At 41.1% G+C, this 18,385-nt stretch overlaps 1 protein-coding gene across 4 annotated transcripts in view; it reads left to right on the top strand.

Annotated features, from left to right (window-relative positions):
* The window catches only part of LOC104935575 (copine-8), an 83,936-nt gene that overhangs the window by 11,384 nt on the left and 54,167 nt on the right, over positions 1-18,385 (top strand). For all 4 annotated transcript variants that reach the window (XM_010751433.3, XM_027272280.1, XM_027272281.1 and 1 more), the window contains exons 2-5: positions 9,117-9,157; positions 11,449-11,495; positions 12,402-12,505; positions 17,313-17,352. In XM_010751433.3, the coding sequence (XP_010749735.1) occupies positions 9,117-9,157; positions 11,449-11,495; positions 12,402-12,505; positions 17,313-17,352 (232 nt within the window). The remainder of the gene's footprint in view (positions 1-9,116; positions 9,158-11,448; positions 11,496-12,401; positions 12,506-17,312; positions 17,353-18,385) is intronic.

The raw sequence follows: 18,385 nt of genomic DNA, 5'->3' as shown, positions 1-18,385 counted from the left end.
AACTGCACTGAAAGCGGTGATGGAGGCAATTAAGGTAAAACGCCACTAGCACAGTTGCGTGGCTGTGTGTCGTGCATGACTGACGTGTGTTTTGCCGCACATGTCTGTGTGTAAACGGATAGTGCCGTGGCATAATTCTGTATGTGTGTGCTGAGATGTTCTCTTGGCTCTCCCAGCCCTTGTCAAGAAGAATTAGGGCAGCCCTCTTAGAGAAGCAGAGAGAGAGAGAGAATACAAGCTGCTGATGCTCCCCTTCATTGTGTGTGTGTGTGTGTGTGTGTGTGTGTGTGTGTGTGTGTGTGTGTGTGTGTGTGTGTGTGTGTGTGTGAAAAGCATGTGCTTTTCCTCACGCGCTGTAACAAATGGGATCAGGAGCAAATTGGACAGATCAGTAAACATGCAACAAGAGAGAAGTGATGGAGGAAACATCAGAGGAAAAGGAAAAGAGGGGGATGCAGGTACCTGTAGCACTATGCTCAGCGACCTGTTGAGAACATCTGAGCATGCCCAGTTGACTCCTCTCGCTCCACATGTTTCCAAGAATATTTCTGGTCTTGTTGCTAAGCGCGGCTACGCACACACACGCAGCGAAGAGTCCTAGTGGTGGATGTAATACCGACAAGTGCATAAGTGGCCAAGAGAATAGGACCGCTGTTTAAATGTAGGACATTGATACAGTATAGATCTTCTCAACTGGAAAACACTCAAACTGAAGTTTAAAGATATCATCCTGACATTTGAGCGGTGAGAGGAAAACATCCCAGCGTTTCTCTTTTCTAAACCTATCTCCAGTCTCGTAGTAGTCAATGATTTGGCTCTGCATAATGCATGCAGTGTGTAAGATCTGCCTCACGACCGCTTAAAGCTCCATTAAACACAGTCTTTTTTTGCATTAACATTTCATGAGAGAGACTCCCAGAGAGGTGAAAGGGTTGCTTGTACTGCCTGGCCCCCTCAGCGTCAACATTGCAGTCTGTAGCGTTTAGCTGCATTGTGGTTTTTGTGTACCTTCTGGGGGAGAAATGAGATGCCTCTTTCGTTATCTCCACCGAAATGATTCTCCCTGAGGAGAAATTAGGAGCCAAAGCAAAGATCTGAATTGATCACTGAACACTAGCACCTGAGTAGTAAAGTGAGTGAGAGCTTTTTCTGCGTTTCTCGTGTGTTGTTAGGCGAAGATTGAACCTACAGTAGTAGATGTCAGTATGAATCAGATCTTCTGTAAGGTCCACGACAGTGTGATTAAGCCAGATCACAATGTTTCCTGAAATAACACAAGTAATCATAGTGACAGCTGTGTTTTACAATGTGACATTTGCTGAAGTTAACTACACTGACAGTATAAAGGATGGACAGCGTATGCGTGACATCACCAGTAGGTTCTTCAAGAGCTGTTTTGAAGCTCAAGATGTCAGACTGGATGCCGCCAGTCTGAGTCTAACCCTAACCCTGAACACGGGTGCTCAGAGCCATTCATGTTTTTTGTTAAAAAAAATATTTTTCAAGCACTATGAGTGACTGGACGGAGGTTTGTTACGGTCGACGGAGACAACAACGGCCCCGAGAAGAGATTCGGGACTGGGGTTATGGGAGGTCCGAGGGTTGAGTGGACCGTGCACCCTCCTTTCCTTTCTGGAGGGAGAATGTCCCCTTCCCTAACCCTAACCTTGTTTATAAAATGTAGTTCACGAACAATACACTGAATAACTTGTGTAAGGAATTACAAGTGTGAACTGCATCTCTCTCAGGGTGACGTTCTTTCTTCTTGCTGGTGTTTACAGTCACACATGGACTCTAATTTCAGATTAGTCACTCCACCAAAATAGCCTCTTTGTTTTCCACCCAGCGATATCTTCAGCATTGCTGCTTTATCTGTGTGTGTGGGTTCTTTATCTTGTTTATTGAGTAGATGTTTATTAGACGTGGAATATCGGACCTGCACATATAATGAAGCAATACTGCTCAGAGAGTTATTTGTTTTTTTTGCGCGTGCATGATGTGTGTGGCGTGGTGGACATCCGCGGTAGCTGAATTGGAAAATCATTAGACCATACGGTGTGGTTCTCTGCTTTTATCTACATGTGTGTAACTGTATCTAGTTCAGTGAGATGGTGTAGTCTCCATAGAGCCTATTCAGGTCATGGTCAAACTGAGACAGATAGAAACAGAAAGAGAGAGAGAGACAGAGAGAGAGAGAGAGGAGGAGGACGAGTGAGGTGGGAAAGAAGTCAGACAGAAGACAAGAATTAAAGCTCTGGGCTCTCACTGAGAAAACCCCTTGTTCCCCTGAGAAGAGGACAGAACAGGAGACAGCAGAGGAGACAAGAGGACCTGGAAATAAAGAACAGCGTCGTAATGAAGGAGAATAATGATGTCAAAAGAGTGGAGGATGAAATAAGGTGTGTGAGAGCTCAAGTAGAGACAGAAGAGGCTTGTTGAGGAAGAAGAGGTGAAGCAGAAGAAACGCGATGAAAAGACAGCACAGCATGTCTCGAGCTTCAGAGCAGCAAGTTCAGGGTCTGGAGCAGCCGGAGGAGGAGCCACTGAATGGATGGGAAAATTACCAGAAATACCACAGAGTGATGCATATCCGTGGTGGCTATCAAAGTATGGAAACCAGCCATCGAAATAAATGTCATTTGATGGAACGGATCAGGAGTAATACCTCATATTAAAACTGAATCTGAACCACAGGAAGGAAGAGTCATCAGCACCCCTCACTCCTCTCTCACACTCCCTCTCAACTTTTCTCCTGATCATGGTGAAGCCTGGACTCCAAATAGAGTCCATAAAGACAATATTAGAGCTGCTTAAGAAACTCAAACACACACACACACACACACACACACACACACACACACACATAAAAACGTCTCACCTCTCTTGCTGCTCTCATACACGCTGGGGCAGCTAATTAGCTGGCCTCTCTTCCTCAACAGCAATTCGTTCAACACCTGTACTGTTTCTTCAACTCTTGCAGAGTGCTTCCCATTTTCTCTCCCACCTTTCCTTCCTCCTCCTCTGTTAGTCTTTAACAGGACCAGAGGGGGTTGCTGTCAATTGCCGTCAACGGGGACATGGACTCTGAAGCCAGTCTTATAGGCACACTAGATGTGTTCATTAGTTTAAAAATAGGAAGGAGAAGAGGGGGAAAATGGAAGAATAGATCAAAGTGGGAGAAAGGGGTGGAAAGGTGAGCGCCACGAATACCGCAGCACCGATGGCATCCCCCGCTTGTCGAGTCGGGTGGAAAAAACAAACAACAAAAAAAAAACGACGCACAACTGTCAGTCAAGTCAGTCAAGTCGCCCCAATTGGCTGTCAGTAGTTGCCATGGTTACCGTCCCCATACTGCCGTTATCGTGTGGCTCTCCCCATCGAGCAAACGCACAGAGGTGTCAGTCTCCAGTGTGTGTGTGTGTGAGAGAGAGGGAGAGAGTGAAGAGATAAGCCCCCCTCTGACCCCGCACTGACGGTCCATGAGACATTCCACATAATTAGAGAGTTGTCATTTCACTTAAAGATGCTGCCTCACCATCCCCCTGTCTTCTTCTGTGACGTTTCTTGTCTGTCTTTTGTTGTCCCCCCCCCCCCCCCATCTTTTCTTTCCCCTTTTTATAAACTCCCTCCAGAATAAGATTAGCATGCGGAGAGTGTGTGTTTGTATGCGTTTCCCCCTCCCATCTAGTGTCATATTTCACTTCCTGTTGCCGCGATTGACAGCTGTCAGAGTCGATGTGTCAAAGGCAAGGCCAGGGTGGCGGTGAACTGTACTGGTATAGGCTACAACCCCAGGGAGGAGACAGCACGGTTTGACAGCAACGTTAGACACTTTGATCAGATCTGAGATCAGTACTGTCATATCTGGTGATGACTTAGGCAGTGGATTTGACTTGCTTATGGGTGTATATCTTTAGAGCTGAGAGTTAAATATAATACGTATGAGTAAAACTGATCAGAAAGAGAGACATGTCACTTTGCAAGACGAGAAGACGAGGGGAAATCTTGGTTTAATTCAGGTAATAGTTTGGCACTGAGACAATAGTTCAGTATCCAGCTAATTTAAAGGAGAAAACAACTTAATGAATTAGAAAACTGTTTCCTAACCTTTAACAGAGTGGTTTAGTTGCCAACATCACGGTTGTTGTTGTTTTTTAAGAGAATTTTTCAGAGAGAATTTTCTCAACTTATAACGGGACAACAATTAGATGTTTTTTATCAGACAGTCATGCAACGCTTTAACCCTGAACATGATCCTGTTTGATGCCTTTGGTGATACCAAATTGCAAAATCATGATACGCCATCACATCTTTAATTAAATGTGTAGGTATCGATAGCGGTACAGCATCTAGTTTGTGAGAAATCAACTAAAAGAAGAAGAGAAGATCATCATCTACAGCTGCAAACTCAGATAAACTGGCAAACCGGTAATAAACTACAAAAAATATACTACAACTACACTTTAGCAGTTAGCCAATGGCTTTCATAGCCATGGACCATTTTTATGCATGTACGCCTTCTTTTAAGTACAACAAATCAGCATATTTTCTGGAGATGGACCCCGCCAACATCTACCAGAAATGTAGAAGAATTCATATAAAATCCGAAAATATTAAAAGAAACTTTTATCAAGTATAGATTTATAAAAAAAATATTACTTGAGTTGCAGCTACCTTAACCTAGCTGTAATTGTATTTGTCTAAGCCGAACCACTGGCTAATCATTTTCCATTACAAACATGCGACATCTTTTCACATCACAATCTCGTGTGAGTGCTGAATGTGCTAACTGCTTCTCGGTAAAAGGTAGATGTTTAAGTCTCCGACATTGTAATCATCTAATGGGGGTGCTTTGCGCTTTGCGTCATGCATGGTCTCTGTTCTTTTTCACTAATTGCCTTAAAAGCTGTACAGGTGAATGCTTCAAAAGGGTGTCTTCCGGCAGAAAGACGGCGAAAATTTGAGCAACAGATCCATCATGGGGCTGCGTGTGCAACGTTTGTACAACGTCATCGTGAATGCAGCATTTATCGTCACATCCACAAATGGATCCAAGCCAGTTATGGTCACTGACATAAAATGCTTTGACGCACGGCTCTACGTAAGTTACATTCTTTGGAACGAGGAAGATGCAAAAACTGTCCAATTAGAGAGTGAAGGTGCATTGAGAAGTGTTGTATTGTGTGTGTATGAACACACACTCACTGGCAGACATGCCCCAGAGAGTGCAAGAGCCAGCAGAAATGCCAGAGGTGGTGTGTTTGTGAGGACGAATGAGAGAGAGTGAGAGAGGCTGCATCTTAACAAACCAAAGCTGAAAGCCTGAGGGAAATCTATTGAAGAAATCGCTATTTTTAGAGATGAATGACTACTTCACTTTGCTATGATCTGTAGGATTCAATTGCTAGTCTTCATAGGCGATTAGTTGATTGATAAATTCATTGTTTTCCTTTGAGAGATCTGTTGTACTGTCATTTGTTGGACCAAAAAAGGCATAAAATTCAAATGAGACCTCACTAGTATGAGATTAAAACCTTTTTTGGAATCTCTCTGCTAAAAATACTAACGCTATTTTAGTGCGGTACCTTTATTCTTGCAGACCTTTCTGTGACTCGGATGGCAGCTTTTTGCTTTCCGCTGCCTGCCTCTGGATGAAAAGAGGAAAGGAGAGAAAGAGAGAGAGAGAGAGAGAGAGAGAGAGAGCCATGACTCATTCACATTATCCTCTGAAGTGGAAATCCTGAAAACGTGTCTTACTCACACACACACGCGCACAAAAACACACGCTCACACACATACACAACATGTGCTCGCAGGGGGAGCCCAGGAGCCCATTTGGAGTGCCACCATGTGTGATGTGCTTAGAGCAGCAGCAAGTCAGAGAGTGTGGAGCCTCAAATTCATTCTCAAAGGGAGAAAGTGTATTTTAACTTGTGTCCCTAACTGTACCCCCAACTCCGAGCAGGAAACAACTCCAAACCAGCAGCCAAATGGTGCCACATTATTGCAGGAGTGTTTGTATTTTCCAGCAGTGTAGGAGTGCATTCATCTTTTGATGACCAGCTTTATTCATAGAGGGTGTTAGATGGTGAAAGTGGCTTGTTAATTTCATTCACCTCCACCACCCCCTCCGTACTGACAACAGATGGACTGAAAAGACTTATTTTGGAGCCTTTACTCGAGTTAAAGAGATACATGGTGAAAAGGCTCATGTAAAATGCACGCGAAGTGAGTTTATTAATATTGTGTATACAGTGGCAATGGAGAATACTCAATTCTGATTAACTTTAATATGTATGGACAGATGATATTGCATGTTCTCCTGTTTTCAAATACTTCCAGAGACAAAAACCTACTTGTGTTAGTCCGTATCTAAATACTTTATAACTTCCCGCTTACATAAGTCCATTTATTCTAACTACAAACATAAAGCTCAATAATTTCTTCTTCAGCAAGGCTCTGTAGGGTAATCCACACAGATTTATTCAACAGCTATCATGTTAATTGATAATCAGTTATTTTCTGGTTGAAAAATGTTCAGCTTTTCTCTATTTTAAAGAGTTATACATGTGTGGTAATGAGTAATCATGACAGAACACACCAGATTGGCCCATAATAAAGTACCTATGTCTATATACTGCCGTTCAGTACAGTGAGGCTCAATTTATATAGAAGATGCATATTTGAGCACAATAATCTACTCTGACCAGTGTTGTTATGAAAAATAACACACTGAAGGCATCATTATATTTAGATAACCGCACAGCTACTTGTTTCTTCATGTCTAACTTAGAATATTGTTGCTTTGTTAGGCACACAGGGACTAATGTGTGCGACTGGCTAAATTAGACCAAAAGTAGGAGTTATGGTGATGACATTATATTGTATTCTTTCTTGCATGTGTCAGTGTAGAACACTAGTGACCAAGGAGAAGTCTTTATATGTTGATCAGTCTTAATCGCTGCAGCTACCAGTATTGACGATGAATGCAGTCCGTCCGCTACTTGAGAGAAATCACCGTGCATCTTCATGAATCATTCGGACATTAGAGCATCTAAAGAGTATGAATAGAAAGATTAGTGCACCATGTAAACATCTTAGTTGGACAGTTGTCCATTATTGTTTTTCTTGCTATGGACAGACACAATGGATGAACAGACACACATACACGTATGGGTGAGCTCCTGACTTGTTTGTCTTTGGATTTTGTGAGGAAACTCAAACACTTTACTCATCTGGAACATGGAACCTGAGCCAAATGCCACAAATAACTGCTTCAAGTTTCTCAGAAGTGTTGTACAAGTAACAGCAAATCATCACGCAGGGTACATTTGATATGAATAATTTGATATAAGTGATGCTGCAATTTACAACTGAAGAAGCAGGAAGGACTGATTGATTGGATACCAGAGGTGTTTCTCTGTTTTGAGAGCAAACACAAGCGAGTGAGACGGAGACAAAATGCCATGTTGACAAGTTCGCACTGAAGTACAGACAGGAACAGAGAGGGAGTGAGCTGAAAGTGGGAAAAAAAAGTTTGAGAGGCTGAAAACCAGCTTGCAGCCTGGATACTCAACAGCCAGTGATGGTTTCAGAGCTTTGTCTGAAAGCCTTTTCAAAGTCTCTCTCAATCCCTGGGTTTGAAAGGATGACAGGAAGCATTACCCACGTTTTGATGCCTTCTCTGCAACCCGGAAACATCAGGATCGCTAAATAGACGAAAGAAAGTGGATTGGAGGGTATATTTGAATTCTTATTGAAGCCTTGACATGCTGGAGTGATTTAAACTCTCCTCTTTAAACCATTAGGTGCCATCAGCGTCACCACCACGGTCATTCATCTCATTATTCACAAATTAGAATTAATGACAAGATCTCATTTAATTTTCCACTGCCGTCCTCCCTCCTCTTTTTGGGGGAACATAAATTCTTCAGGATTATATTAATGTCATCTTGGCCCAGTGGTTTGCCAAGACAGAGGTCTGCCCAATATATCACAAGTGGCACAGAATACGATCTTGGACTTTTGTTTATTATTATTATTATTATTATTCTTGTTATTATTATTATATTATTATATATTATTATTATTATTTTTTTTTTAGTTTATTTGTTGCTTTATTTAAATAGTAACAGCTGAAGGCCCCGGGCTGGAATTGAAACCAGCTCTTACATAGTACGCAATCTACCAGGAGCTACTGATTGTGTGACAAAGGGAAAGGTTTTGGAGCTCCTTTGTAAACATTGAAATGTTTTTAGGTTTCAATGGAGCCCATGTTGGACCCGTAGCTCCGTTTGTCTTCTTATGTCCTGTTTAATTAAAGTCAACTCTCTGCTCACTGTGGGAATTAAGAAGCAGTTGATTGGAGCTTGGATAGGCCACTGGTTCCTACTCTCTTTAAAAATGTGCTGAGTCATTTCCTTAAACAGTTTGACACTGTAATTTTAACAAACGTGACTCAGCCAGGAGTCAATTGTCCCCTTGTTGGGGACTATTTTAGGATGAATAGATGAATACACATTTAGAAAACATCGCAGCAGTAACGGTGTATTTGGGAACGACTCAAAATAAACTACACTGCCCATTTGTATCACCGTGTAGGAACATGTGCAACTGTGTGGCTCATTGATGTGTTTATAATAGTTTTTTGACACTGAAGGGGAACAAGCTATATCCGGCTTTAGCCACACATGCAACACCTGCTACGTGGATGATCGTTCATTGTTTGTTTGTTTTTTTGTTGGTGAAGAAAAAATAGGATATTATCAAGGTCAGTAGACAAAAAAAAAGATATATATGTTTTTTGTTCACTTATTTCCACATTGTTATCTAAATTATGAACACCAGTCGTGCGCACGCCTCAGCATCACGACTAATGCTGTGGCAAATCCAGCATTTGTGATATTTTTTTTGTGTTTTCACAGCTCAGATAAGAGATTCACGGGGATAGTGTAGACGGTAATGCACCGACTCATGGCCAACAGAGTACATAAATAGTCTGTGTGTTAGAATGCATTCACCGCCGCATTTGGATGACAAATCTTTTTTTGTTTTTTTTTTTCTTTCTCACCAAGGGAACTGTGTTCATGACTACTTTCCTCTTTGTGTCTCCACAGAAATCTGCTGGACAGGGACACCTTCTCCAAATCAGACCCAAGTAAGTTCCACCACGACCTCTGTCTCTGTCTGTCTATCACCCATGGTGAATGTGTTTGTGTTTCTGTCAGAGCATGGCTGTTAATAGAGCTGCACAACGGGAAGAATAGGAAACAAGGAAGCAGGAGAGGACTGTTCTTACCTTCTCCTTGCAAAACCACTATATATATATGTGTGTGTGTGTATATGTGTGTGTGTGTGTGTGTGTGTGTGTGTATGTATGTGTATATATATATGAAAGTCAAGAACAGATGTGAACAAATGTAGAATATAAGGGGGAACAAATGTGTGAGTGTAAGGGGAGTGAGAAATCAATTAGGGACCGAGGGAAGGTCTTGTCTTATGTAGTCGTGAGTCACTCCTTATGTGTGTTTCTTTTTCTCTAAATGTGTGAGCTGGGCTCGAGGCAGTTCTGACTAATACATGAGGCCAGCTAAGAAGTTTCTCCCTATAGATTCACGGAACGGGTGGCAATTCTCCACTCCTCTACCAACTGTTAAAAACCATTATAATAAGCCTGTTAGTGCCAGGACAGTAAGTTTAAGACTTCTCTGAAAGTTGACTTAACTTGAGACTGAACTGGAGGCGTTGTATAATTAATCAGACCCTACACAAACAAGTGGCTTAATACTTTCCTACTAGATAAGAGGGTGGTGTCATGGGTATTGTAGTCACCATGTATGTGAGTGGGAGTGTGAGTAGGATGAGATCAGGTCATATTCCAGCCATAATAAAATGAAATAAAATATTGAGAGAAGATATTTGTTAGCTTGAGGTGAGGTCATTTTTGGGATTATGATATCAGGATGACCTTTAGTGCTCTGTAATGATTCACCAATAGACATGCATGCACACATACTATGTCAGCATATTTACAGTAGCATGGGATAACTCAAGGTGATGACAGTGATGAACAAGATGACGAGGATGACAGTGATTAACACGATGATGAGGAGGGGTTGGAGAAAGGAGCTCAGGCTTCACCCATACATTTCGGCATGCTCTTGTGCTGAGTAGCACTTGTGATTATGCTGAGCATGGCGAGTTGACTCTCCTGATGAGAAACAGCCTGACAGGGCTGAAGAAAGAGCAGGGAGGTAAAGGGAAAAAAAAAGAAAGGAAACGCTGGAAATGTAGAGCTATATCGGATCTGTCACTTGCTGGTAAAAATACCTTCAAAATGTAAAGAGCAGTGATCCAAAAAGAAAAAATAAGACTCTCTGGTACAAGTGGGGAAAAAAAGACATAAAGCACTTTAACACACACAAGACTGTGAAGGATTTTTTTATTCTATTACTGGTTTAAATATATCTGTTCCCCAAAATATCTGTCTCTATCAGACCCCAAGAAATATCTTGTGTGACTGCGTGGGTGTGTGCATGCACATTACATCCTCATATATCCTTCTGGCACTTATGAAAAGAACATCAAAGGCCATCAGAAATGAAGTGTGTGACGAGGGAGCTTAGTAATTTGCCTTTTAGTGAATTGTCTTGTGTCTGGAAATTGCATAATGACCCCAAATTACGTCTTTTACCATCTGAAGAAGGGAATATAATATATATGTTTGGGCTTTGATGTAGATTCCTAATTCAGGCATTTATTAGTCATGTTCTGATGGATCCGGTACAGTAAATATCGTGACATTTGAGTTTGTTTATTTGCTTGTTGTTTTAGAAGAGTAATGCTCCCCCATGCTTCCCTTTGTTAGCCTGACCACCTGTTCAACAATATGATTCTAGAGAATAATCCTATTGTACGATGGTGAGGGAGTTGTTGTTATAAATGAATAATTGTGATGGTTTTGAGGAAAATGCCTGGGGCGAATACAATGGACATTAGCATGTGTTTTTAAAGCTTGTAGCACCCACTCGGATAGATGTAAGCCAGGACTGATGATCTAATGCTGTTTATTTCATCTCTTGCATTCATGGATCACTTAGACTAGCTTCAAAGCAAGTAGATCAACGTAGCTCAGCACAAATTAACGCAAGAGCTAAAGAGAAATTGCACACACAGAAGGCTAATTGACACATTTAGCAATAAACATACCATGTGCCACTCTCGACGGGAGCTGAACTTGCTTTTTGCCGTTTATATTCATTAATTACTTTGTTTCTCAGTTGTTCCATACTCTTTGCCGACACTTTTTTCAGTATCTGTTCCTTACGCACATAGGGTACCTTCAAAATAAAAGCATTTTAAAAATAAAAACATTAAAACACAAACCGTACTATGTTCTATGAGGTCATTTACAACGCTAATGATCTTTAATATTATGTGTCTTCACAGTTTGTGTTCTCTACACACAAGGCATGGGCAACAAGGAGTGGAGAGAGGTGAGTGTGTGTCACTATATATTGTATGCAGTACCCACTTTGTGTCACATCCATCACGTAGTGATAAGACTGACTCCAAAGGTGATGAATACACACAGTGGAAACATCAACAGAGCATCACAGCACGGTGCTAACACTCACCAATGAAGGTTAAAGCAGCTGATTAGCTGATTAGTTTAGCAGGTATTTGGTCATGAACCAGCTTCTGTGTATACAGTCATACTTTAGAGACTGTAGATCATCTCTAATGTATTACTCACAATATGTTGTAACACCTAAAAAGTTTTACTGATGTCTAGTCAATCGTATTAATGAATTATAAGTGATTATTAACTAATTGTGATTTTAAAAAAAGTCCATTTTGTTTGTGCTCGTGGACGCAACCAGTGTGTGCGCTCACGTATGACTGTACTGCAATCACCTGTGTTGTGTTTCACAATAATGAATATTCATGCATGTAAATGAGGGGGCAAATCTTGCAGCCCCAATCATTCGTAGTTATTCATAGTTCTGAGTAGCCCATCATCATGCATTATTAATAGGCTAAGTTAAATGCCAAACTGGGGGCCTACTTGACCCCCATTGACTTGATACTTCAGCTGTTCTGCATTCATTACTCTAAAAGCTGTACATAATCTTCTGTAACCAGCCTCTCCCCCTGAGGTGTCTCCTGCTGGTTATTAGTTATTCACATGAGTCACTGCAACTTCAGTAAGATCAAAGTTTTAAGGTTTGGCTAAAAGCTTCGGAAATATATATTTTTTTAAAATCAACAAACTTGGACATCTTTATAGATTATGTAGGTTTGCGTCATCACACTATTTTGTGATCCAACATTTCTAAAACCTACTTAAGAAAATCTGGCGCAGTTAATCTAGATTTATCCGTCTTCTTTCCTTTGTCTAGTTTGGCAGAACGGAGGTGATCGACAACACGCTAAACCCAGACTTTGTGCGGAAATTCATTTTGGACTACTTCTTTGAAGAACGGCAGAACCTGCGGTTTGACTTGTAAGTAATGCCTACACCTGTGTGGAGCTCAAACGACATTTAATATTCTGGAGCTGATCTTTTGTTTACTCAGTGTTAGAAGTCATCTCTTTCACATTATTAAATCCTACAATGCTAACTAGACTTCCATTGGACCTTGAAGAGGCTCCAGATGTCACCTGCAAATGGATTTCATAATTATTTAATCCTAGAGCTACAAATCTGGCTGTTTTGAACTTAGATTCGTCTCTCTTTTACCGTACAGTTGGCTTACACTACAGTTTCCTACTCTGCTCACTTCCTCTCAATTAAAGTAAATGAAGGTCAAGTCGATTGCACAATGCATGTGCCTCTTGATTAATATTTATTCATGCCACCTAATATTGGCATGTTATAAAATAAAATTACAGGAACAGTTTGAGACAAAAATACTTTGTACTGCACTTTCATGCCAATATTATTATTATTATTATATTCACGGATGTGACACTTTCCATGTGTGCTGCGGCTGCCGGAGTTAATCGCAGCTGTTCTAGTCAATGTTTCAAACCCCACCAGAAGCAGTGTAGTCCAGTTCAGAAGCGTCCCAGAAGTGGGTCTCGGCTCAGCTCCACCAAGCCTGTGTCAATCTGCACAGAGCAGCTCCAGCTGTCTGACACGGAAACCGCATAGAGAATCCAGTCGATTTTCAAAATAAAACACCCCAAACTTCAGACGGGAAACAGGCAAAAGGAAAACAATTTAACCACGTAGCATATTGCACATATGCACATATTTAGAAGCATGTTTGGAGGCACATAAACCAAGAAAAAATGAACATCTCTGAGCAAGTGAACAAAGCCTGTTGGGCTAAACGCTCTACTTTTGAAACACTCCTGTCGCGTGGAGAGCAAAGCAAAACAGCGTTGCACCGTGACATAACAGACGTGCCTGGTGGGGTTTTGGCTTAGGTTTTTTTTTTTTTTTTTTCCAAAAGTTATATACAGGGACACATCTTTTACCTTGACACTTCCAGACAGTGATTTATTGCATAAAAGTGCATTTAACTGGGACATCTTGATTTGTCTAGATGCATTAGCGTGCTCTCTATATTGGCTGGCAGCGACTTTTAAAAGCTTTGCATTGCTATATAGTAATACAATGCTTTTAAAAGGTGATACACATAAAGCACTTTACTATCTAAATTGTAAATTGGGTTGTGAGTTTCAAAAGAGCTCAATCTGCTTCGCCTCTGTTTGTATTAGAAAGTACACATTGGTATTTGTATGGACTTCAGTACATCAGTGCATCCATGTTGCTTTCCCTCAACTGTAAGAACTGTACTGTAAGGATTGATTCTCTTATTCCAGATACCATCAGTACCTCTCTGTCGTCAGTGATTCAAAGTAACTCTCACTCAATCAGGTTTAATCTCTGCATGCGACTCCACCCAGTGCTGCACCACATAACGGTGTGCTATAATCTCTGAGCTTGCATCTCACACTCTATTCCTTTGCATAAAGGCATAAGATGCTATCTGTAGGAGACGGTTGGTCTTTAGATTTATTGGGCCGCCAGACTGCCTGTAGGTGAGGGGATTTTCTTTCTCAATTTGCTCTCAGATTGAATTACAGAGGGGATTTCAGTGGCTTTATTTTATTAGGTGGAGACTAATTATATTATACAGTAATCTGTGAACCGGGGAGCTCCACCGACAACCCAACTGGGATCCGGAAGTTAGACTCTGTGAAGAGGAGTTCGTGTTTCTGTATGTATCGTGTGTGTTTGCCTCGGAGAGATGGAGAGAGAGAGAGACAGAGAGATGATTGTTTGTGTGCGCATGTGCGTGGGTGGTGGTACGTCTATATTTGTGCATAGGGGTTCCTTTATCCATATTTATTATTATTATCCAACAAAGTATATCTAGTACATCTACTCTAAAATAAATACATTAACGCACAAACTTTATTTTTAACTCTAGTCTTGAAAAAATGTTGAAAAAATGGATGGTGTGGTCGATTTTAGCTCCACCATTCAGCCTTATTTCCTAAGCTGAGGTCTTGCATCAGTGTATTTCAGTACAGGTATAACATGGTATCCCTGTTTATCGATACATGTTCTAGTGTTTCAGTGTCTCAGCTGGTTGCACAATACACCAGCGTATTGTCGAGAAGTATTGCAAGGTACTCCAAGAAAAAAACAAGACTGTCGTGTGTGTGTGTGTGTGTGTGTGTGCGTGCGTGCGTTCCCCCATACTGCGTGTGGTCATTGTGATAATGCTGCGTTTTTGTACGTGTTTGTGGCTATGTGTGCAATTTAGCCATGGTAACCATAACAACCGAGGGTTCCAGAGGATGGTGGGTGTGATATAGGAGTGGACAGATTTTCTTCAGGGAGAGAGAAGCATTTAACCTTTCATATATGTACTCTGCCTGCTCCTGCCGCACCATGTTGGGACCCAGTATACAATATATATATATATATATAAATATATATATATACACATAAACAATCTAGTATCAACTTGTTACAAATAAAGACCATGCTGTACTTTTAGTTGTGTGTTAGCTGTAAAAATATGAGAGTATACCTCTGTGGTTGCTCTCTTTGTGTGCATTGTTGCTAGTGTCATTCAGTGTGTGCGCATCACTGTTGGAGAAACAGGCATGTGCTTTTGTCTGTGCGTGTGTTTTTTGGACTTCGCTCCTCTCCTGTCTAACAGCCATTGAAGGCTGGCGCTGTCTGCCTGCAGAGGAGAAACAGTCTGAGATGATAGGAGATGAAAGAATGATTCCTCCCTCAGGTCCATGAAGATGAGATCCATGTGAAAAAAATAGAGCAAAGCTCATGAAATATCACTATGTCCTCTGAATATGAATACATAGACTGCATTGTATGTAACAGACCGTTTAATGGATTACTTCTCTGGAAGAATTCATAGTCCTCTAGCTTTTCCTCCAGTGCCACCATGTCATTAACATCTTGTGGTTATATTTTTGACATCTGTTTGTTATTTGGACAACTATTTGATGTATTGCCAATTCCCCAGAGAACGAATTCTACTGACTTCCCTGATTCCTTGACTTTGTTTCTAGCGCCACCACTGGGTCAAAGTTTTATCTTATCACATTTATCTTATTGATTGAATCCACCTCCTTGATGGATGGGCACCAACATTTAAATATATCAGATTCATCCAGTGCCATCATCAGGTTTGTCCAGTACTTGAAAATAAAATACCTGCAAAACTGACGAGTATCACTGTGCTAATTAGCTAAATAGAAGCCTTCCTGTACATCCTCACAAAGCGTGGCGTAAGTCTCTTGTCTTGTTTCTTAACAAGAAGGTCAAAGTGAGCAGCAGAGCCATATATTAGTCACCTTAACTCTGTATATATGCAGAATCTGTAGGTGAGGGACCAACGTTTTGGCACTGGAAGCATTCTGGTTTACACGTTTGAGCAGACTTTGGTTGAACATTGTGTGCGGAGAGCAAAAGAGGCATAACACATTGACAGATATATAATCTTAGAAACCATCAATTATCATCTGATGACGATTGAGCTCTTTATTAGCTTTTTTTAATCCGTTCGTATACAGTAGATATCTCTTTATAGAGATGAGCAGAAATCTGTCTTTATTCTTGTGTATCACGTTTCTAACCAGACTGCAGAAGAAGTGTTGGCCCAGATATCTGTTTGTTTTCTGGATGTCTTCTGGCTTCACCAGACATCCAGAAACATAAACTGTCGCCCCCCCAGAGGCTAAACTGTTGTCATACGTTAGGGTTTGGGTTCCGAGAGCTTTGGACACTTACAACCAAACAGGGTATGACAAGTTTAATGAAAAGTGCAAGATTTGTGTGATTTATGCTTCAACATATGAAGAGAGAAAAAGTTTTAATTCAGGTGGTCAGAAATAGAGCAGGCCACTTTATGGAAAGAAACAGCACATCCGAGTCAATATGGACACAATATGATAGTGAAGCGTTTCTAATCTGGAGGATTGATGACTGCCTGTATGCTCAGACGGTAGAGACACACTGAAGGCTGAAAAAGTAAACACTGATGATAAGATTCTTTAATCATTTTGAATACTCAGTCATGCTTTGGATTCAGATTAATTTAGAAGCCACACACACACACACACACATGCGTGTGCAGGATGCACATCATTTTGAACAGTTCTGTAAAGTAACTAAATTGCTCCTCATTTCTCTCCTAAACTATTACATAAACTATTACCCAGCAAAGGGCAATCCATTTTTAGTGGTGGGTGAAATGACCTGAGCTGTGAAATGACCTCAAATTGCTGAGTGAATGGCTTGTCTGATTGCTTCCCATTCTTTAGAGTAGCCTCTGCACTGGAGGGGCCATTTCTGGACAAATTTTTTATCTCTGCAAGTATTGTACGTATGAAAGACCCGCAAGTGGAACAGATGGATAAAAAGGGTGAATAATATTACCTAAAAAAACAACAACACGAAAGTCAAATTTATGAGCAGAGATGGGTACACAAAGCAGAGCAGACTCTTATTTACTCGCTGGCACTGGGTTTCTTGCTTTCTCCTTGTGTCTTTCTCACATGCACAAACACGTAGACTCTCACAATCACATGTATGACTGCCAATTAGTCCATTTAGTGTCACTTTAATGGAGGACGCCTGTGAGCCTGTGATGCCGGGATGTGAAATACCCGGAGCCTCTGGTGAGATTGTTGGTGACAAGCTGCTTGGCCCCGTTACTGATTTACTGTGTCTGTAATCCCCGTCGAGTTCCCAGCTGAGCTCCTGTCACCCTCCATCGCTTCCTAATGCATTGACTCTCACTCTTTTTTCCTTCTTCCTATAGGTATGATGTTGACTCGAAGAGTGCCAACCTGTCAAAACACGTAAGTACCCAAACTCGTCTTTGGTTACGCGTGTTTCTCCACGCATGTATGTTTGCATTTTTTGCACTTTTGCTGATTTATATTCTGTGGGTGTGACTGAGTATTTGTGCGAGCATGATTGCTGTCCTTGTTATTATTAGCCTCATTTCAGCCACATAACAGTAATCTGGCCATGACAATGAGTGTGTTTATCATCTGCTCTGATAGCACATTCCCTGAACGGCCCGCAGTTCATTTAGAAATTAAATAAACATTGATTTTCCCTGTCCACCCTGCTTTTTTTTATTTTTTGCATTGATAGCAGTGATTAGCATAACAGTAATTAGGAACAACAGTGTGATAACTTGGTGTTTGCCTGCAAACAATAATAGCTGTGTCCTGCCTACTGCATCATGGGGATTGCAGTTCAGTCTGATCCAGCTTGTACCCTTGCAAAGTTTTTTTTTTTTCTTGAAATCTAAGCCAGTTCATTTTGTTTAGTTCTGTTGATTGATTCAGTTTATTTCTGACGACTGGATCAAGAGATGACAGTGTCAGACAGTCATCTCAGTCATTTGTCAGTCACTCAACCCTTTTTACATTGCCAACATTATAAGAAATACACTTTTTTTGTTGGGTTAGATTGGAAAGATCAAAAGAGCTTAGCGTCTTAGCAAAACTGGAAACAAGGGGAAGAGTTATCCTGACACAGTCTTAGGTTGCATTCAGGTACTGTGGCAAATCGCTGGTGGGGTGAGGGGCAGCTGCTGGGGTTTAGTCTATTTGTGCTGAACGTAACAGCCGTGACACCACCAGGAAATAACTTTATTTAGCTGTTTAACTGGCTTTATCGAGCCGGCGCTCCTTCACTCTCATATACTGTCTCTGTCTCTCGACCACTGCTCGTTCTCTCTCTCTCTCTCTCTCTCTGTGTCTCATATCAGTATCATAGTTTAGTCTATGAATCCTCCTGGATACTCTCAGTTTTAGAGACATTTCAGGTTGACTGCATTTTCGCCGCTGTCTGTGAATGCGTCCAAAAGGTAACAAAATC

Source organism: Larimichthys crocea, chromosome XX (assembly GCF_000972845.2).
Source record: "Larimichthys crocea isolate SSNF chromosome XX, L_crocea_2.0, whole genome shotgun sequence".
NCBI lineage: Eukaryota > Metazoa > Chordata > Actinopteri > Sciaenidae > Larimichthys > Larimichthys crocea.
Note: the sequence above shows the minus strand (reverse complement) of the source record. Positions and strands in the feature narration are given on the sequence as shown.